At 44.0% G+C, this 22,333-nt stretch overlaps 1 protein-coding gene across 1 annotated transcript in view; it reads left to right on the top strand.

The window, feature by feature from the left end:
* Positions 1 to 22,333, top strand: part of grid2ipb (glutamate receptor, ionotropic, delta 2 (Grid2) interacting protein, b) — a gene marked incomplete at its 5' end in the record, with an annotated part of 34,260 nt that overhangs the window by 6,926 nt on the left and 5,001 nt on the right. Inside the window, 14 exons of the mRNA XM_083993689.1 lie at positions 4,486 to 4,767; positions 7,070 to 7,155; positions 10,106 to 10,175; positions 12,433 to 12,585; positions 12,685 to 12,840; positions 13,671 to 13,822; positions 13,959 to 14,093; positions 15,585 to 15,670; positions 15,849 to 15,999; positions 17,026 to 17,327; positions 18,705 to 18,749; positions 19,402 to 20,139; positions 21,391 to 21,543; positions 21,926 to 22,013. Of these exons, the coding sequence (XP_083849815.1) occupies positions 4,486 to 4,767; positions 7,070 to 7,155; positions 10,106 to 10,175; positions 12,433 to 12,585; positions 12,685 to 12,840; positions 13,671 to 13,822; positions 13,959 to 14,093; positions 15,585 to 15,670; positions 15,849 to 15,999; positions 17,026 to 17,327; positions 18,705 to 18,749; positions 19,402 to 20,139; positions 21,391 to 21,543; positions 21,926 to 22,013 (2,597 nt within the window). The remainder of the gene's footprint in view (positions 1 to 4,485; positions 4,768 to 7,069; positions 7,156 to 10,105; positions 10,176 to 12,432; positions 12,586 to 12,684; positions 12,841 to 13,670; positions 13,823 to 13,958; positions 14,094 to 15,584; positions 15,671 to 15,848; positions 16,000 to 17,025; positions 17,328 to 18,704; positions 18,750 to 19,401; positions 20,140 to 21,390; positions 21,544 to 21,925; positions 22,014 to 22,333) is intronic.

Raw genomic sequence — 22,333 nt, 5'->3', positions numbered from 1 at the left:
ATAGGAGGGAGGCGCAGATAGCAAACAGAGGGTCTGTGTGGGCTGCTACACCTACATCACTACAGAACATGTATTTATATCTCTGGAGTTTGCCTCTTGTAGCCGGTAGTCTGCGCTCCGTCAACACCGTCTCAGACTGCAGTCGTGCATTTCAAACCTCATCACAATCTGCAGAGACAGTGACAGCAGACTAAGAATATGTGGCCTATATCTTTTACTGAAAAGATTTGTCCCAAAAATGAGACCCCCACCATTTGTTAAAACCAGCAGCTGCACTGAAAACAGTCACAGCAAACACTAATATATAAATAGTCTATGTTTAAGGATTGCATGTAATGTAATACTGGCAATGACATTATAGCATCTTTAAATGATTACCGGTAACTCTGCTGCTAAATATGGAAGACTGGTTGAAGATAAGATACCTTTTATTTTATCTAAATTTTATCAAAGTGTGAACAAGTGTGAAGTGTGAACAAAAAATTAAATTTTCCTACATAAAAGTCAAGTGTGTTAGTGCACTGTGAGGTGTGTTTGCAGGAGTAACAGAGCACACACCTGCTGACAGCGAACCCCACCTATTGGTGATGCTGAGAAAAAAGAAAAGGTAGTGAGAAGGGGAGACATCCTAACTTTTAGATAAAAGACTCACCTCAATCTGTCAGCCACAATCTGTCAACCTCCACACTGCCTAAATGACTCAATTGATATTTTTGTCTAAAATCGATAAAGTAAACAATACTTCAACATAGACAAGTATTCAATTGGCTGCTGAAAAAAACTGAGCCGTTAAACTGTGAAATCCACAATTCCATCAGGAGACATTGGAAAGTTTGTGAAAAACACCAGACTGCTGAATCGCTGTCCTTTTGTCTTGTGTTGTTGTGGTTCTGAAAGGAGAGCTCCTGAAGAGGGGAGCAGCATGTGTTGTCGTTTACTAAACTGCCACTGGGGGGGAAACACAAATATAAGTTCTTTTTTGTAAATTCCTGAATTCTGCCTCTTTTGCCTGCATAGGTTTGGCATAAACTTTTTTTTTTTAGCTCAATCGATCTGTGATGTATTTCCCCACATACTGTAACTCATTATCATCAGTATATACAGTAGTAGTGGACATGCTTCAGCTCAACTGCAGTGTGTCGTATTAACATTTCGGCAGCATCTACTGCACGACACATGGGGAGATTAGTTATTTGAGTTTGATTAAAAACTGAACTATCTTTAAACATGAAAAACAAACTGAGTTGTGATTTTATTTTTATCTGGTTGACAAAATATGAGCACAGATTAATAGAATGACATGATGTCTGTATCAGCATACATTATATCCCCACTGAAAACTGAGAGGAAGCAGTGCAGAGACACCAGTCAACAGTGTTGCCACAAAAAACCTTTAATTTTCAGCTATGAATTCTACCAGGAATAATTATTTGTTCAGCTGTTGCAGTGTTATATCATCCTGGTAATGACTATATAAAGGCAGAATGGCTTTTGCTCTATTTGCATCTTTTCTATCTCTACCTCTCTTCTAGTGTTGTTGTGACCTTTAGATTCCACACATAAACAATATTTTAATATCTGCTGCACTATAAACTACAGAGGCAGCAGGTTCTTTGTATTTACCCAAATACCTTTTAATAAAATGCACATAATAGTAAACAGCTGTGTATAATGAAATGAGCTGCAGACATTCCTCGTGTTTTCTGTGAAGTTTTTTTTCATCCGCCTCTCTCTCTCGCTCTCCTTCCCTGTGTACAATAAGTGTGTCCTAATTGCCTTATTTAGCTGTCACAGTTGTTTTTACGCAGCTTAATTAGCTTCGCGTGGACACGTAGAGCGGTAGCTGTTGTCTCTCCCTCGCCTCCATCGCCGCGCTTGCTGCTAATTACTCGGCTGGTGGTGGTGTTGTTCACAGCCCGCGCTGCGCCCTGTCTGCCGGTGGCTGATTCCTCTGATCAGCAGATCAGCCAGTCAGAGGCACAACAGACGGGTGTAGGTGGGACCTCAAAACGCTTGTTTGTGCAAATCTGTGCTCCCTCTCCGAGCTCTCGGTTGGATCTTAACGACGCCGTGATTCAACAAACATGGAACCAAATGATTAACTTCTGACTCAGCTGACACATCTGATCGGTTCAGCGACGGTGCATGCTCAAATCTTTCCCACATTTCCTTTGGGTCCAGTTTCAGAAAAAGACGCAGTGAAAGCATATGTGACATGCTGTGTGTTTACACTGCGTATTCCACGAGAACTTATCCACCGTTGTCATAATAAAACCCTCCGACACTAAATGATTTTGGCAAGCTGTCATGGTGCATCCCCATAAATGTGGTTATAGAAAGTGTGTGTGTGTGTATTAAAATCAGTTAGCAGCTGATGTTTGTATGTTTTTATGTGTGTGTGTGTGGGTGTGTGGGCACTTTGTCTTGTCTCTTGGCAGCTATTCTTATTACTTGAATGAAAAGTTGTCTGTTTGTTTGTGTGGTGGGGGAACAGTTCTTATTGTTCTGTTGTCATCGGCGGCGCTGCTGTGTGGTAAACAGCCAGCGCTCCATGTGAACAGAACAGCATGTGCAGTACACACTCATCCCCTCCGTCTCTGACATTTGTTTTGTACAGATAAATGGAACCTCGCTGCTCATTTGGGCAGAGATGAAAACACGTCGGTAGCAGCAGCGAGTACTGGAAAAGGTCAAGCCAGATTTAATGAACACTCTTTGATCAGTTTCTGAGTTAAAGCAGCCTTATTTTATTTCGGTGAAGTTGTCATACACCTGCTGGTCATTAGGCTCCACATTATAACCAACCCTGAAAAGGCGGAGAGAGAGGAGAGGAGTGGAGAGGAGAGGAGAGGAGAGGAGAGGAGAGGAGAGGAGAGGAGAGGAGAGAGGGGAGGAGAGGGGAGGGGAGGAGAGGAGAGGAGAGGGCTCCATGTAACCAGATGTGTCCCCCAGCAGTCAAAGCCTATAGCAGCATAGCTATAAAATGGTTCAGAGCTACCTGAACCAGCCCTAACTAAAAGCCCTGTCATAGAGGAAGGTCTTAAGCCTAGACTTAAATGTAGTTAGAGTGTCTGCCTCTCTGACCCATGGAGAGAGCTGGTTCCACAGTACCTGTTTTCACAAGTAATCATGGTATTAAATGCTACAATTAATTGATCGTACAGATTCCTAAATACCGCCACTTTCTGAAAAAGATTATATCGGAACCAAAGCAAAGGAAGATGCACAGATACTGGTCCATTTACCTTACCTAACACTGAATTGGTAGGAATTTGAATGTTACGGTGTCATTTGTAATTTAAAAAAAATGATTAAAATAAACTTTTGGAATAGATGACAATTAATGACTTAAATATTTCAAACACTTCCCCCGGGGGATTAATAACTGCTCCTATATTAAGAGTTTAGTAATGTAATTATATTTTGACTATATTTGATTTTACACATCCATAGTGTTGTGAAATGTATTGATGCATAATAATTGTGATAATCGTAATACCGTGATTATTTCTCTGACAATAATCGTACCAAGAAAATCTATAATCGTGACGTCTCTTGTGGCTTCCTGATAGTATAAGTTGGAAATCAAGTGAAAACATCATCTAACAGGATGAAGCGGCTTGTTAATTGTTCTTTACAACTGAATGAAAGCAGTTTAGTAAAAGCTTATCCACCTACTCAGCGCTGTGTTAATTGTGCTCATCTTTTATCTCATAAAGCTGCAAAACAAACTATCAAAATAGAAGAACAGTTAAAGGTCCGAGGTCAAGGCGATGATGCTGGCTTCCTGCTCTGTGCTGAGTGACACAGAGGTGAGGCGTGGACGGAAGTGTGGGAGAGCGAGAGAGGGAGATACTGTAGAGAGAGAGAGAGAGAGCAGAGAGAGAGAGAGAGAGAGATAGCAGTGGAGAAATCCCATGCTCGCTCACTCCCACACCTTTTTTCTCTGGCTGTATTCTGGCTCTGGTACCTCATGCTGCAGCAGTGAGACTCCAGCAAGCAGCCGAGTGATGCCAACGGTTTCCTCGCCGTCTCTCTCCTCAGAGCAAGATCTTCTTCTCCTCTCTCTGCCTCCTCGTTCAACTTGTCTTCTCGTCTCCCCTCTGGGGACAAACAGTCGTCTCCGCGTCATCTGTCCGTCAAAAGCCTGTTTTCTTTTCCTGTCTTTGAATCAGAGCGCAGGAGGAGGAGGAAGCCTGTTGATTTCAAATTAGCGTGGACTGGGATTGTGAAGATTGTCTCAGTAGAGATCGCTGATCTTACTGGATGTTTTGACTTGCTGCTGTTGTTTTACTGGGAATCCTAGATCCTAGAGTTATGGACTGTGTGCTTTCAGAGTGGATCGAGGTGGATCTGTGATGTGGATCCATCTTCTTCTCGTTGCTTTTTTTTCCTGAAGCAACTCTTGTGGACAAAAAAAAAAAAAAAAAAAAAAACTTATATCACCTCTTATTATTTTTCTTCACATGCCACCATGTTTGCCAGAATCTTCATCCCTAAGAAGCACCGGCAGCGCTTCGACGAGGCCGTCTCCCAGAACGTGATCAACCGGCTGTGCCGCAGCAAGAGCATCAGCGAGCCGCAGGGCAGAGTGCGGCGCAGTCGGAGCGAGGACCACTCGGAGCGTCGCCACGGGTCCAAACGGGCCAGCTCCGTGCCCAGGGATGGAGGAGAACCTGGAGGGAGGGGTGACGGAGAGAGAGACCGGGGCTTAAGGAAGTCCGTCTCTGGGATGCCTGCACATCCCCCCATCGGACCCAATCAGAGGTGAGCAGATGAGTATGAGTTGTTTCCAACAGGTTAATCTCTACACATAATAACATATCCAGTCATTCACTGACTTATTTCAATATTTTTGATCATTTTGATAAAATAAGAATCAAAAGACAAAATATGTGATTTTATCTTGTTGCTCCTCTGTTTACAGCCTAAAGCTCTGAGTCCAGATATGAAACTAAACTTAAGAAACAAGATCTGTGTCGATAAGAATCATTTAATATAAGTTACAATGTATTTCTATTTCTGTCCTTCACCTATTCAACATGTTAAATCTGCATTTAGCCTCTGACCGTTCCACCTCCTCGGCTCAGTCTCCACCCACAAACACACTGATTACACGACTGTCCACTTAATAACAGTCCCAACGGGGTGTCGGTGCACTCCCACACTCCCACGCTAAGCCAGCTCACTAAATCCCAAGATCTGTCTTCATCCACATGAGGAGAGGGAAACGGTGCAGGGCTGAATACTGAATATGTCGAGAGTCAACATTTGGCAGGTCACGCAGCAATACTGTAGGAGACAAACTGACAGTGTCAGATGGGAGAGATTACATCATGTGGTCACAATATGAAGTTGCTGATAGATAGATAGATAGATAGATAGATAGATAGATAGATAGATAGATAGATAGATAGATAGATAGATAGATAGATAGATAGATAGATAGATAGATAGATAGATAGATATTATACATTGTCTTCTAAAGAGATTTGGATTTTGAATGGAGTTGCCCCCAGATGTGTGTGAAGTATTGTTTTACTATAACTACAAAAGAACATATTGATACTCTAAATCAATCAGTATAGATTGACCATTGTCTACTGTGGCTGATATTGGAGCTGCAGCACAATGTGCCAGTCGTTGGCGTCTCAGTGGATTCCACTAGTGACTGATCGATTCTCTTTAGGTTGTTATGTAATATTTTGAGGCTCAGTGACTTCATATTAAATCAGAAGAGGCCTTGAGCAGCCTGACAGTCGTATACAGTCAGTTCCTCAAATGTTCTCAAGGTTGATGTCGCTCGCTGTGGCTTTGCAGCTCCACATCCTCCTCACACACACACACACACACATGCACGCAGAGCACAGAATGCACCGATCTGCATTTAGCTTGTCTTACATAACAGCCAGTAACTGCAGATATCAAACAATACGTTTGTCTGTTTTTTCTGTTTCTCCCCCTTTTTCATCTTTTTTTTTTTGCCCCCCCTCCCTGTTTACATATCAAGGCAGTGTTTCCTTGAGTCGTTTCCATGGCAACATGCTGCAAGAGTGTCTCAGCTTTAATGTAACGGGTACTTCCAGAGTGGCTTCCTCCACTGGGGGTGAAAGAAAATGAAGTGCCACCATCAGCAAAATGTCAGAGCTTGTTTCTAAATTGAGGGGTCCTGAAATATTTTTATTTCCACCGGAAGATGTTTGAGCAAAAACACAGAGAGAAAGAGAGAGAGAGAGAGAGAGCAGGTGTGTGGAGTGATGTGCAGGGTGAAAAAAAAAAAAAAGAGCATCATCCTCTCCGCTTGGTCAGACTCCCACAACAGGAAGTGACAAATCAAAACAAAAGTGAAGCACAAACAGCCTCGTAAACAGCGGAAGGTGATGGCTCCCTCCAGGGGACAGCTGGGCCGCCGGGCCGTTCACAGACATACTGTTACGCATCAGCGGCGCTAAATGATGTCACAATCTAAACAATTGACTGGTTAGTGGGCTGACAACAATTATAACAACTGATTAATCATTTAATCAGAGGTAGCAGACCAAAGAAATACACGGTAAATAGTTGAGATTACACAGAGATAGCATTTAAATGTAATTTGACACATTTTTGTTTGAAACTGAAATGATTTATTGTCCTGTTAAAAGTGCTCTATTGCTCAACAATACTTTGCCCATCAACACAAAACAACATCTTCAAAATTTACATTTATCCAAAGCAGAGAAGAAAAGCAATTACCCAATATTGAAATAATAATCAACCTTGATATATTTCACAGTTTCAACACTGCACTGAACCATATAGTAGTGTGTGTAACCTTGAGAAATGAACAGCAGTGTCGCTCTGAAAGGAGAAGTGTGGAACAAATGTATTCTCTGGTAAAAGGTCGTACGGTTGCGACAGGAAAGGCTCCGTTCTATTAGTGATGCAAAAGAGGTGCATTACATAATTATATCAGCTAAAAATATTTAATTTCAGTGTGGAAAAGAAAAAATGGAAGAATTCGTGTCACCCCGCCGTAAATGATCTGTTCGCTCCTTCATCTCACAACCCATTTCCGTCTCCCCCTCAGGATCGTCCGTGTCTACAGGGGGAAGAAGAACTTTGGTTTCACGCTGCGAGGTCACGCTCCCGTCTGCATCGACTCCGTTATCCCAGGTAAGAACCGGTGCAGCAGAGCACGCCTCCTCACCGTGTGTGTGTGGAAGGTCGAACCAAATATTGTTCTACTGCATGTCGGCAGGCGAGGAGAGGGGGTGGGTAATGGTGGTGGTGGTGGTGTCGGGAGGGGGAGTGGATGCATTTTATGTGGGAGAGTCTGTTGTGATGCCAGCCGCTGGAGGTCGAAGGTGATCAGGAGGTGTTTTGTGTGTGTGACTATGAGTGTACCAGGAAGTGGATTTGTCTGACTCACCAATAAAATGTTAAGAGGAAAACACTGAGGACAGGCTGTGCTGTGCTGTAACACACGCTTACAGCTGTTACAGTCGGGGATTTTACACTCAACTCCTCTTTGGAGTCGGAGCTTTCTACCTGCTGCTTTTATGTTTTTCTTCACAGTGAAGGCTACTGTAGGTCTAACAGTCAGGGAATGTATCAGTTCTGTTGACTCTTATGTCCTGTGCCTTGAAATCACTTACAAATGAGCTCTAAAACAAATAAAGGGTTACATAAGCATCACATAAGCCGTTTTCCCACTAAAATTAGCGGGTCGACGCGGGTTTTTTAAACGCGGGTCGACCCGCTAACAATCGGCATTTGGCCCCTTTCCCATTGACCAAAATGAGCCGAGTCTGACCCCCTGCTGAGGGATCAGACAGAGCATAAACCAGTCGCCCCGCTCTCATCCGCGGTGCAAGAGACACACACAGTCATGCCACAGCCACAGCCGCGGAGTGTCCGTCCGCCGAGGCAGACTCTCTGGCTGGCTGACCTGGAGCACCAGGACCGCGGAGGACAGAGAGTCTGCTGCGGCTGGATGACGGACGTCCACGACACAACACGTCAGTTAAACAGACTGTCGCTTCTTTTCTTTTCTTTTCTTTTTTTCTATCGTTTTTGGTCAGTGTTCTCTGATGTTTTGATCCCAGTCTCGGATGAGAGCAGAGCGGAGCAGAGCTTTGTTTTGGTACGTGATATGAGACGCGACCGGCGCGATGACGTAGCGTCACGTAACGTTCAGTGTCATCACGTAAATTAGCGGGTTGACGCGGGTCTGGCGTTCCCACTGCAAGCCGTTCGGAGCCGAGCCGATTAAAGGCGATTTTAACCCGCGTCGCTTGCCGAGTCGTTTGACCCGCGTCGACGCGGGTCAACGCGGCTCGATGCGCCTTTCCCACTGCCACCAAAAGCCGATTGTTAGCGGGTTTAAACGGGTTTTTTGGCCAGTGGGAAAGGGGTAATAGTTTTATAACACAAAGTACCTTTCTGCTGTAGTTTCCCTCAGAGAATCCCAGAAGAGCTTCATTGTATCCAGATCAAGCAGCTTTTATTTCTTTACTTGAATTCACTTATAATACACTAGGATTATATAGAGTTTGATGTTTTGCAAAATGCACAGGGGCACCATATGTGGGTGAGAAAATCAGATTAGTAAGACTTGAAGGTGAGACTGACAGAAATACTGAAACTATTACCTGGTGTCACCCTGTTCATTCACTGTCTTGCTGAGAGTAAGATGCAGGGCCGTTGCATAGGGGAGAAATGTGACGAAGTAGGGCCTACAAAACCCCCCAGGAGACTGATTTTTGTTGTGACTAAATTCCTCTTAAACACAGTCAATCAAAAAAGTGGTGATGAAAAGTCAGGGGGTGGGGACCCACGTCAGTATTTTTTCAGGGGGCTCAGAATTCCTAGCAACGGCCCTGGTAAGATGTGTAGATGCAACATGAAAAAGCCTGACTCCAGATAAGTGGTGAGTGGACTGCACTTATATATAACTGGCAGGTCTTATTGACCACTCAAAGCACGTAGCATATTTGCCACATTCACTGATTCCTGAGTGACGAGGGCTTCAGTATTTTTCCTAAGAAGGAGCCAAGAATCAAACCAGCGATATTCTGATTAAATCCACCAGCGCTGCTAAAACTCACTAATAAACACATTATATTTTGTTTGTTTCATTCACACTTATGAGTTCCCCAGGGTCCCTAGAAACTTTTTATTGCTCTAATTCCTAAGTAGTAACTCAGTTTAACTGTAGTTGGTCTGTTTTCACTGCTGAAGGAAGTTCTGGATAATGTATGACTGGCTGCTTTGTACCAGACACATTACTACCATTAAAATTCAACTCTGTTAAATATTTGTGGGGGTAATTTCTACTTGTAGCCCCAGGTGAACATTTTAATGACTTTTTTTTTTTCTTCTAAATTTCCAGCACTTGAAGGTTATTTAATTAAGTGTTATTGCTTTGTGAAATAAAAGTAGCAGACAAGAGAACCTGTGAAGTTACTCCTCAGGGAATTTGCCAGATTCCTCTGTGAGTAGGGAGGTGTGTGTTGCACGCGTGTGTGGTTGTGTGTTACAGTACGTGTGTGTTTGATGATGACGGCACCATTCCCTCCCACCTCCATCTCCCACAATGGTGTGCTGGAGCGGCCAGAGCGGGCTGACTCAGTGGGCCTTATGGAGGCTGATATGGAGATGGCGGGGGCGGACAGCATGTGTCTCATCGTGATGTGAACACACATGGTTTATCGATAAGCAGGAAACAACAAGCTCCACGATATGAGGGTCTGTTCTCGTGGCCCATGAGCTGCACACACACACACACACACACACACACACACACACACACACACACACACACACACACACACACACACACACACACACACACACTACCATCATCCCAACTGTAGCGATGACAGATGAGGAGGCGATGGATTCCAGATTCCACCGGAGATTGTTTTGACAGCACTGTTTCCTTACGTAATAAGATTTAACACGGAGATCATCCCGTCTGTTGATGGGCTTTGTTGGGTGTCACACACAGACTGACAGCATCACATTAGTCACCATCTCTCCCTGTTGAGCCGGCTGCTCCATGCACCTTGTTAGCCGCTGCCTTGCTCTCTGGTTGATGTGTGACCGTCTGTCTCCCTCTCAGATAGCCCTGCGGAGGAGTGTGGACTGAAACCAGGCGATCGTATCCTCTTCCTCAATGGACTGGACATGAGGTTTGTCTTTAAATGGACACCATTTTATCATTGTCATTAATATAACCGCAGCAGTAGTGTTGAATATCAGGGCTTGTTTGTGGTATGAAAACATCTCCCAAAGCGCCAGAGAGCACATGAAGCTTTTATATGATTTTGTCAAAAGTTCCTCTGTCATCGTTACTTCGCTGTCCCCCTCAGGAGAAAATGGAAGACAGAGCCCTGAATTAAATCCTCAAAAATGTGTTGCTTTACAAAATTTATTACCACATCTGACTCTTCTTTGTGGCAGAAAGACGGTGACGTTTTTTTTACTCTAGAGACAAGTCGAGTTTTAACAAGTCTCAGAGTGTTCAGCCAAGTTAGCAGCCCTGTGAGGTGAATACTGATGTTAGTTTGCTTTAATGTAATTCTGACAGTGATGTTTGATGGGAAATGTTTCCTCTGGTCCCCATCTTATATTAGAGTCAGTGTGCCAGCATTTTCCTAATATGTTAACACTAATCCGACTAGAGATTATAATTAATCAAGAAACCTGAAGCTCATAGATTTTAATGGATATGTTAAAAGATTGTGCATTTCTAAATCATAAATTAGAATAATTAATAGATAACTGGGAAAAATTGATTCCCTATGTTACAGAGAAACCACTCGAAATCACTCGTGGCATTTGTGGCTCATTTTCTCTGTCAGTTTTTTCTTTCTATAAACACAAACTTTGTTGAGGATTATTTTGAGATCTGTTACAGACACAGCAACGTCATTCAGCTTGAAATCTGAGACACATTTGAAGAAAATATCCGACTGATGCTGAATGAAAAATAAAACAAAAACAAAAAAAGATCACAAAGGGAATTCAAATCAAAACAAAATTGAATGACACATTCATCCAGCCGTTACATAACTGTTATTTCAGTCTGGACCAAAGTGGTGGGCCGACAAACAGACCGTCGGACCGATGCTGCCGTCCCCAGAGCCGTGCCTGGCGAAAAGAGATACACAAGATTATACACTGAGCAGGAAATTGATCGAACACATGACAAATGCACAGTTTGCAGGATATAGCACTAGATTACACTGGTATTGATTAACCATGCTGTGTGTGGCTGCAGGTACAGCGTGTGTGCACGGGGGCAACGCACGTGAGCACAGGCCTTTATGTAAACTGGACTTCTCCCGTAGGAGTCGTGGTAGTTCTTTTGTGGACTTTGCAACTTCTCGACCTTCTGCCTCTGGAGCTTCAGAGATCGAATGTGGGAGTGCAGATAAGAAATTCATCACGGCTGAAATTGAATAGCGCTTATACAAGCTCGGCAAACACGGCCAATCAACGGGCGCATCGGCCAACATATCCAGTGCCGTGTGAATGAACAGTGTTGCTCACCCTGCCACCTTGATAGCCATGTGATAGGAGAAATGCAGAGCTGTTCCCATGGCTGCCTGATGTACTGGTTTGATTGGCGCTGTATAATTTTCGCCGCGCTCCCTGATAACACGGTGCCGCAGCAGTAGGAGGTGATCAGGAAAACAGTGGGAGTTGTTCACCACAGAGAGAAAGAAAATAAAGTACATGAGATGTGGGAGCTTTCACCGTGTTGTTTACAAAGTGAACGTATGCTGAATAGGAATGTTAGATACAGGACTCTTAGAGCAGTCGACACACTGTGAAGCAAAACATTTCAGTCCGAGTTTGTTTGTATTTGTTCATAGATTACTATTTATTTCTCTGGCCAAGTTAATAATGTAATTTCCCTGCAGTAATAACAAGTGATCCTGTGTCTTTTTCAAAAACTTATATTCTCATTATAAGGTTTAAAAAATAATAATTGTTTATGAGCACAATGAAACAATTTGTAATTTTATCCTCTGAACCCTAAGGAGCCCTCAGAACTTTTAACAGCACCTCACTATCTTCATCAGTGTGAGACTTTGGCCACCAGGTTACAATTATACAGTTCGATTTACAAGTGACTATAAATATTCATATTATATCATTATGAGCTTTGGGAGCAGGATCAAATTGTTACGTGGGAGGATGTTTTCCTGCCAGGGGATCACAGCATGAAAAAAATGCTACATACAATTCTGTTTTATTTCTTCATTTATTTCTACTTTATGTTAGTTTAATAGTTTCTACAGTATATGTTGCATAAAATATTAAAAATACTGGATAATTTCACTTCTTTACATTATTTATGCCCTATAGCACTTGGGAGACTTCATCTGAAAGTCCATCCTCTCCATCCATTATTAACATCTGTGCAATCTCTCTGTGTAGGAACTGTTCCCATGAGAAGGTGGTGTCCATGCTGCAGGGCAGTGGGGCCATGCCCACTCTGGTTGTGGAGGAGGGTCCCTCAGACTACTCTTCAGACCAAACGGACCCAGAGGAGTCTCCTAACCTGGCCCCCACCACCTTACCACGCTCTAGGTCAGTGCTCGCCAACAAAACTGACAAAGAAAAAAACCCAACACATTTAGATAGATACACAAAATGAAAATGCTGATGGTGACTGTGTCGGCTGTCCAGGTCTCCAGCCCTCAGCTCTCTGCAGTGGGTGGCAGAGATCCTCCCACCAAGCATCAAGGTCCATGGGCGGACCTTCAGCCAGCAGCTGGAGCACCTGCTGACCATCCAGGAGAGATACACAGTCTGCAAGGCCCTGGAGACCTTCTTCCAGCACAGGTCAGTGGGATGGAGGGGGATATGTTGGTCTCCAGCGTGCACTGATCCAGTGTTAAACATATAGAGAAAAGCAGAGGGATGACAGAGAGGAGAGAAGCTGCTGCTGGAGGGAAGAGATGGAGCAGCTCAAACATCTCCACACCACACAAATCTGTAAAATCCAAGGCAATATTTATACAGTAGTACGTTTGATATTTCATCTTCTTAAAAAAAACATGAGAAAAGAAAAGAAAAGAAAAGAAAAGAAAACATGAGCTCCTGAGGACCAAGCAGTAGGTACAGAGTGTAACTTTAAGCTCAGGTTCCATCATCTGCTCCTCTACGTCTGTGGTGAGACAAATACTGTAAGAAAATTAGCTGTTGCTTGGGAAACAGTGTTTTTAGCATATATCAGGAAAGGAAGAGACAATGATTGATGGATGAAGAGCGCAAAAACAATAAAGACGCAGAAGCTGAACAAGAGGCAGTGGTAACATTTCCTAAAGTGTGGAGGGGAGAAGAGGAGAAGGAAGGTGAATCTACTCTGCAGATGATGTCAACGTGATGCAGCAGGATTATAGAGGAGAAAAGGCAGCTGAATTGTACTGTACATGGATACAGTATAAAACCCCAGAGGCATGAATCTTAGCACAACTGACATCCCTGTTATCCGCCCACCTTTTTTATAATCTGTTTTCATCCTCAGCTTTACGTGTCCGCACGCATGCAAATACTATACATCTAAGTGAAATCCTTGCATCGCATGGCGGTAAATTACCCAGCAGCAAATAGGGTTGTGTTACATAAGGATTACATGTATGGCCATGTGTGTGTTTGTGCGTGTTTTGCAGGAACGTGGACACCCTTATAGTAGACATTTTTCCTGTGTTGGACACTCCAGCCAAACAGCTGATCTGGCAGTTCATCTACCAGCTGCTGACCTACGACGAGCAGGAGCGCTGCCAGGGCAAACTGTCTCGCTTCCTCGGTTTCAAGAGCAGTGGTGAGTTTGTTATGTTTTGTTATCCACTGTTTTTTGTTTGTTGAAACAGACACAAAGAAGCCCGTTTGTCCAATAATCGTTTAAGTGAAGCATAATGTGTGTGTGTGTGTGTGTGTGTGTGTGTGTGTTTTTGCAGCCGTGTTAGAGCCTGACGCAGGTCCGGAGCATCACCGGCGGAGCAGCTCCATGCGCGTGACGGGAACGTCGTACCGCGGCATCGTCCGAGAGAGGAGCTCCGACGACTGCATCATCGGGACTCACCTGGGAATGGGTACGAGGCACAGAACATCCAAAACAAAGACGTTTCCCTCCAGTGAGACGTCGCTGATGAACAAGGTTTTATCGGCCTATAGCACAAAAAACATTATCATCCATCTCCAGGGGGTTGTTTGCATTTATAGAGAGGTTTCATCAGCTCCCAGCTTCTTGCTGCATTAAAACCTCTCACGAGTATGGAAATTTCATAACTGAGCTGAGACTTTCTGCTCTGACACATCACCTTTGTCCTCTGTATCTCTTTAGAAATTCTCTTAAAAACTTTCCTTTTTAAAAACACAAGTGTGCCTCAACAAACTCTCAACAAACCACACTGTTTTAGGTGATGGTGGTTTGTTCCGTCCTCTACTCTAAGATAAAAAAAGATTGTATTGATCCCAGAGCTGAAATGTACATGTTACACAAGAGACTGGCAAAGGGACAAGAAAGTGAGAATAACATGTACACAACAATAATAAACCACTGTTAATGTAGAATATGTGTACATACAGTAGTTTATATAACATAGATTGAAAAAGGAGCAATATGGTGCGTGAAAGGGTTTGCATTGGTATCCAGTTAAATATTAGACATAGCACACAGCTCATTCATTTAGTTCTCATAGTTGTTGTAGCCCTTTTTGGGTTCAAATCCCAGCATATATAGAGATATAATAAAGTCAAGGGAGAGATAACAACACAGCCTTTCCTTTCCTGCGCTACTAATATTCCCTGGAGCAGGACTTGGAGCCCCACCGGCTTTGAACTGCTCAGAACTCAGTAATCAGAGCTGGCTCTGCGCTGGTTAGCTCCCAGGAGGGGCTGTTTGTAAGTGCAGCGGGATGTTGCTGGAAAACAAGCGTTCTCAGCAAATCCTCTGCAGGTACTTGAAGGTTAAAAGACCAAAAACTGTCACCACCTGTTCACACATGAACTCCACTTCTCAGCTCTCTTTGCTTTTGACCAGCTCTATAAGACCTATTCATTCAAAAGCACATGTTTTTAATCCATCTGTGGCTGTTTTAGGCTTCAGGAATTTCATTCATAGTTTCCCCGTTTTTTGTCGTCACCGTGGCTAATTCTCGTTTTAGTATCTCAGCTTTTCCCTCGTGCTCTTCCACACTGTCCTGCTCCTCCACACGGAAAGAACCTATAGGTTTTAATATAGGTTTGAATATGTGACATACATAAAATTGGCCGTTTTCATATATATGCATATATGCTATATATATATATATGCAGCATATATGCACAAATAAACTGCATATAGGTTTCATATATGCGCATATATCCTCATGAGGATATATGCACCATATATATCTATAGCATATGTGCGTATATGAAAATGGCCAATGTTATGTATGTCACACATATTCAAACATATATTAAAACCTATAGGTTCTTTCCGTGTGGGCCGCTTCACCCTCTCTCCTCTCTCTCTGCTAGAGGTGGACAGATGACGAGGCTTTCCTTCCATGTGTCACTGTTCATGCTTTATTGTGCTTTAGGAATTCATGTCGATGAATCCGGGAGCCCGGAGGAGAGGCAGTCAGGAGATGGAACCTCCTTCCCCGAGTCCCCTGACCTCAGTCATGTAGGTACAACCGCTGCTGGTCATGTTATCTGTGCTCTCTGCTCTCACATCATTTGAAGGTCTGCTCATGATTACTGCAACTCCACATATGAAATTTGATTTCCTAAAAAAAAAAGCAGCAGATCTTCAAAGCAAATAAAGTGTGGTGCTAACCATCTGGTCATGCCTCCACTCATAGATGACAGGTGTGTACACGGAGCTGGAGAACGTGTACGCGGGGAAGGGTGTGCCTCCGCTGCAGGGCGGCTCCTCGGCGGAGCCCGAGAGGCCGGGACAGACCGAGGCCTTCGGGCGCTCTCTCTCCCCCCTCACACTCCCCCCTCTCACAGGTACTCCGGGGCTGACACATACACACGCCCCCAAACGCCCACCTACACACAACAGTGAACACACTCGACGCTTTCATCAGTGACTCCCACCCATCTGCCATCACGGTCCAAGATTTTGCACATGGGATCTTGATGTTGGGTCCTGGTGGTACATGACTGATGCCATGTTCATGTCATGTTGTATTTGTGTCAGTGCATTTAATTAGAGAAAATTAGCAGCTTTAATCAATCTTGATATGAACATGGCACAAGAGGAGTGGACGTTTGAATGTGTTTGATACAAAACTCATTCAAATCTTCCAATCTATTTGTGTGCGCATAAGCCTGCAGTTTACCTTTTTGTTGCCATGGCTCCCCTCTCAGAAGAAATTATCCCCAAGGCGACAACAAGAATGGCCAAGAATGTCACACATTATTTCTAGAGGGATTAAGTAGTTGTGTAAAATGTAAAAAATTCCCAGCACCATGTGGCAGAAACATGTGCGGTGTTAAAGGAATAGTTCACTCAAAATTGAAATTTCACTCCTTATCTACTCACCCTCATGTCGACTAAGGGCTGGGAGAAGTTTCAGAGTCCTCCGTGGCTTCTCTGAGTTACAGGGGGTCTCGGCATAGCAGTGCATGTCCATATAACGGTTGCAAATGGATACCAACTGTCTTCGTAACAAAAAGACACACCACAAAACATCCATGCTCCAAAAACAACACCTCCATGCTGTGTCCGTCTTGTATTGAAGCCCCGAAATGCGAAATTGTTCAGAAAAAAATTAAATAAGTCTATATTTCAAGCTTGTGTACGAAGACAGTTGGTATCCATTTGCAACTGTTATATGGACATGCACTGCTACGCCGAGACCCCCTGTAACTCAGAGAAGCCACGGGGGACTCTGAAACTTCTCCCAGCCCTTAATAGTCGACATGAGGGTGAGTAGATAATGAGTGCAATTTGAATTTTGGGTGAACTATTCTTTTAAACATTCCCAACAGCAGCAGCAGCAGCCATCTTTAATCTCTGTTCTTGTACAGGGAACCGTAAATCGGGGCTGTCCCTGTCCTGGAAGGAGCCTCTCCCCACCCCCGTGTACGAGATCCACCACCAGAGCAGCGTGGACTCCAACCCCTACGTCAGCCTGGAGAGCCCCCCGGCCTCCCCGCAGCACCCGGGCAGCGACCCCAACACGCTCACCCGTCGCAAGAAGCTGTTCACCTTCTCGCGCCCGCCGCGCAGCCGCGACACCGACAAGTTCCTGGACGCCTTGAGCGAGCAGCTGGGACACCGGGTCACCCTGGTGGACGACTTCGTACCCGGGGAGAACGACTATGAGGAGGTGAGGAAACCACTGCCTCCAGTCGAGCACACGCCATCAGCTCTGTTTATACAAACACAGCACATGCATGTGTTTATGCTATTTTAAGCCCTGATTAGTTTTTAAGCTTACGATGTCAGTATTTTAATATGTTAATTTGTTATTCTTAGCTGCACTATTTTTGGTTTTTCCTTTCACTGAACTGGCAGCTCTGAGAGTTAGCAATATGCTACGGGGGTTCCTCTCTCCTCCTCAAAGTTTTTCTAGGAAATAAACGAAGTGGGAAGCAGTTTGACACATTTCACACACAATAATTTTATCGCATCTACAGTAAGCCTTCTACTCCTCAGAGATGGGATAACCACCTTAGTGTTTGCTACAGTAAAATGAATTCCAATTTCAATTTAATCTATATACAGTACTGCAGAATCTTAACTGTTATCTCAGCAATTTTCTTTTCCCTCCCTGACTGGTTGTGTTCAGCAGTGTGGGGCCCAGCAGGAGGATAAAAAACAACACAGTACTGCAGCTGCCATATAAAGATGTTGCAAAGTCTTAGAGATTTCATGTTGCACTGTTTTGCAGCTGCACAAACAAGCTGAACTATATTTGTGGATTAAACAAGAGAAGCTGAACCCAAATGAACTGACTCACTGCCTTTAACTTGTCAGTTTGCTGACGTTAGCACCAGAATCTATAAAAAAGCTAAACACACCACTGACAGTTACCCAAGGCCACTTCTTCATACTATACTGTCCTTGAGTAGAAGTCACATGTGTGATCACACCTAGCATCGCAGTCAGCTGCTACTAACTCACAGTCACTGGTGCAGTGAAAGGAACAAGGCATTACGGGGCAAGGAACTTTAATTTAATTCAATGCTTCCCCTATTACATTTAAAGCTGCTACATGGATCATACACAAATATAATTTCTAACTTAGTTACAATTGAATACTTCACTGTTATCATTTGAGATAATGAATAAAATGAGGCTCAGTTTAGCTACTTGTACATTTTCTACCATAAACCTACAATAAAAAATGATATAGTATCATCATTATCCTTGGTGCTGTAAAGCAGTACCACAGATTTGCTGTGTAACCTCACCCAGCTGTACACAACGGGCCTCTGCACTGCAAATCCGTGTAGCGACTGTAATGGTCTTTGTGTTCATGGTAATTATACTACTGTCTCACATTCACATGCTAAAATGTTATATTTTGTCATGTTGTATTTACTATTTTATTGTATAATGTTGCACTAAGAACAGACAATCTGTTGTTTGAGCATTTCATTATTATCAACAACTGAGCAGATGAACATGTGATTATAGTCATCACGTTGTAGTGCATAGCTGCATGTTCACGCTACAATGAACACTTGTGTCACATGAACAGATATATGAAGGTGATTGTCTTGGTTTCAGAAGAAGAGGTGTGACTGTAAGTAACACATGATACTCAGTTATACAGTTATAGAGTTATTATATCCCAGTGTTTCTTAATGGAGATCTAAGGTTATGATAAGGTGCTGGCTGATGTTATGTCATGTGACCAACATTAGACCTTAGTCTCTGTTTTTAGAAATACATATAGTATGTAATTAACTGGGTTGCACTCAATTTAAAGCTGGCATTGTTTTTATGTTGTTTTGGGAATTTTACAGTAAACTTTGCATTGTAATCTTTGGCTGTTATAAATAGATGAGTAATGCATCTGATGCTGTCTATCTGCACGTGTGTCAAAGCTTGTAGACCAGCAGCTTGCATTTTATTTTATTTTATTCTTTTTTGTTGCTTTTATGGCCTTTATACCCCATAAGAAGAAGAAAAAGAGAAAGAAAAATAAATAAAATAAAAAGAATAAGTGCATTTAAGTTTTACAGTTGAAACTCTTGGTTGATAGTTGTTTAATTGGCTATACAGTAGGAGTATTAGCTAAACCTAACAGTAACAAACTGTCAGAACCTAAATTAGCCTGAATTGTCCAGAGCCTCAGCAGAATCTACTAACCTAGACGAGCTACAGTACACTTTTTTTCTGCTATGTGAACATTGTGGCTGTCGGGTCTGATGATACTCCTCTCCTCCCCACAGATGAGTTTCCTGGAGGACCAGGAGCTGGGCTTCATGCCGCGGCACCTGAGCAGCGGCAGCAGCGAGGAACACAGCAGCAGCGACGAGGCCTCATCTCCCTCCTACTCCTCTGGATCTGAACCCATCCCGCCTCCTCCCACCCAGAGCCCCCCACCTCCACCAACGTTCCAGTCTCTGATCCCGCCCCCCGTCCAGTTCATCGACCCCGTCCCGCCCATCCGCTTCTCCCCCGAGCACATCCCCCGCAGCCGGATGCCCTTCCAGCCGCACCACCCCATCATCCCTCCGCCCCCGCCCCCTCCGCGGACCCTCCTCTCCAGCCGCTCCCCTCTACACAACATGCTCCCCACCAGAGAAGAGGCGGACAGCACCCACCAGCGCATCCAGACCACCTCCACCCGTCTCACACACGGCCACGCCACCACGCTGCGCTCCACCCAGCCGTCCCGCGCCTGCTACCTCCCGCGCCAGCTCAGCCAACCGCAGCCCATCCGCCAGCCGTCCCCGCAGCCGTCCCCTCAGGTGCTGAGACCGAGCCAGCTCGTCCTCCAGAGGCACCACCAGCTCCACCACCAACACAGCTACCAGGGCCCGCTGCCGCCGTCCCTCCAGGAGCTCAGCACCTCCCAGTCCGCCAGCCAAGGCCCCGCAGGCTCCCAGCCTCCAGGGTCCCACTCCACCCTCCCCACTCACACTAAGACTTATGAAAGCACACGGAAGGAGAACCAGTCACAGCAGGTAATGTGTCCTCACAGTGGGTCAGTTACCCACAGTTACAATACCCAAAGACACATTTTATATCCTCTTTTTAAATTGCAGTCCCACACAATCATTGTTTCCCAAAGAAGAAACGAACAATTTTATGATGTCTACTCTAGATATCCTTCCCAATAATACAGTTTTAGCATTATGGAGATATAGTTAAATAAAATTATCAATTCAAATTAAATTACAGATGATATAAGGTGATTAAATAGGTTAAAATATATAGCTGTAGACTGGAGACCTGTCCAGTGTTTCCATGGAGACGTGGTAAAGCCTTTCCCCTCCTTGCTCCCTTTCTCTGTCACTTCCCTTTTTCCTTTACTTTTCTTCCCCTTTTGCTTCTTCTTCTTTCTTCTCCAGTATTTCAGTAAAACAGCAAAGAGTAGAGAGAGATTTATCTTCTTTACCGTCTCATTAATCATCTCTACACCTTCACATTTATCTTATGATCCTGTGGTGGGGCCCAACTCCAGGTCTGGGAACCACTGGACTAAATTGATTTAACACTACAGCATAAAAAAGTTCAAATTTGCTCCATCTCCAACCAGACACAACAATAAAAATCCAGCTAAAATACGATGCCTCCGCCACATGAGACATTTTTATTGAACAAATAGTTCAACTTTTGTTACTTGAAGTATGTTCTGCTGATTTATCTCCTACAAAACAGCAGCTTGTTCCACTAAAATAAAATATCTTAGCACTTCTTCCACCACTGGTGACACATGAGAGATGTTCATTCATAAAAAATGACAGTGCAGGGTGGTGCAGTGCAGCAGTACCACTGCATTAAGCACCTAGCAACAATAATGTCACAGAAAAAAACACCAAGTGTTGGAAGCATCCCTCTGAAGAGCTGTTACTGTCTTAGTGCTTTTACAGAAATAGAAGAGTGTTGCTTCTATTGGCAGTTTGCTCACTGTGTTTCTGTAACACGTCTCAAGGGGACAGAACAAAAGCACAATGAAGGCAACAGGAATATGTTGCTCTGAAAGGACACGCTGCTTTAAAGACAGAAAATATAAAGCACATTTCAGTTTGTGTTCAGTGCGGCTGGTTTTGTAAAGTCTGAGTCCAATTCCTCAGGTTCTGACATCCAGACAGTTTACATGAAACTCTCTTGGTGAAAACATTTGGGTTTTTTTTTGTTTTAACTTGTGAAACTCCCAGATGTAAAAATATCGAATAAGTTAAACAAAGTGTTTTTTCTTTGTAAACTTTAAGGTTCCACCACCGCCACCTCCTCCCCTGCCCCCACCCTGCGAGCCGCCTCCGCTGCCCAAGCCGGGCCACCACGCCTCGGACACCAACCACATGAGTGTGAAGAGGCTGCGCTGGGAGCAGGTGGAGAACTCTGAGGGAACCATCTGGGGTCAGGTGAGTGTGTGAGCTCTTATTACTCTTCGGCATAAGGCGGCGCTTCAGGCCGCAGCTCGGCTTCGGAGCTTAAACACGGTAAACAACAGTCTTCCCACTTCGGCTGTGAGTTTTCTCACTCCTACGTCTCTCTCCCCATATTTGGAAAATAGAAAAAAAAAACTACTCATCTCTTCTGTGGTGTCTCTGATGAGTCATGGTGGCATCAAAGCAGAAGCCTTGTTTTTGTGACTAGAATCCATGCTGGGTTTATCTGCTCTTTTTAGACTTTCTGTTTGTCTCCACCAGCCTGTCAGACATGGATTAAGTCTGATGTCTGGGTACGAAGAGATTCTTCAGACATGTAGGGAATAAAGCCTTGACTGTGTGTGTCTGTGTTCAGCTCGGTGAAGACTCGGACTACGACAAGCTCACTGACATGGTGAAGTACCTGGACCTCGATCTGCACTTCGGGACCCAGCGAAGATCCAGTGAGTGGTTCTGTGCATCTGGTCACTGTTCCTCACCCTGCATCATCACTATCACCATCATCATCATCATCATAATCATCAACAGCGTTATTATTTATCAAAATGTGTGAATTTTGTGTTCATCTATTGACGTCGTCTGTTTTGTTTATACCTTCACAGTTGTGATGTTCTCCATGAGCTGCTTTGGAGCTGCTCCATTCACCTGCTCGTCATATTCATTCTCCATAAGGCACCACTCCCCTCTTCTTCTTTCTTCTCCTCTTGTAATAACACGGCTCTGCCAGAGGAGAAACACACCTCAGCGTCTCCTACACGCAGCA

This window comes from Trachurus trachurus (genome assembly GCF_905171665.1).
Source record: "Trachurus trachurus genome assembly, chromosome: 19".
NCBI lineage: Eukaryota > Metazoa > Chordata > Actinopteri > Carangiformes > Carangidae > Trachurus > Trachurus trachurus.
Note: the sequence above shows the minus strand (reverse complement) of the source record. Positions and strands in the feature narration are given on the sequence as shown.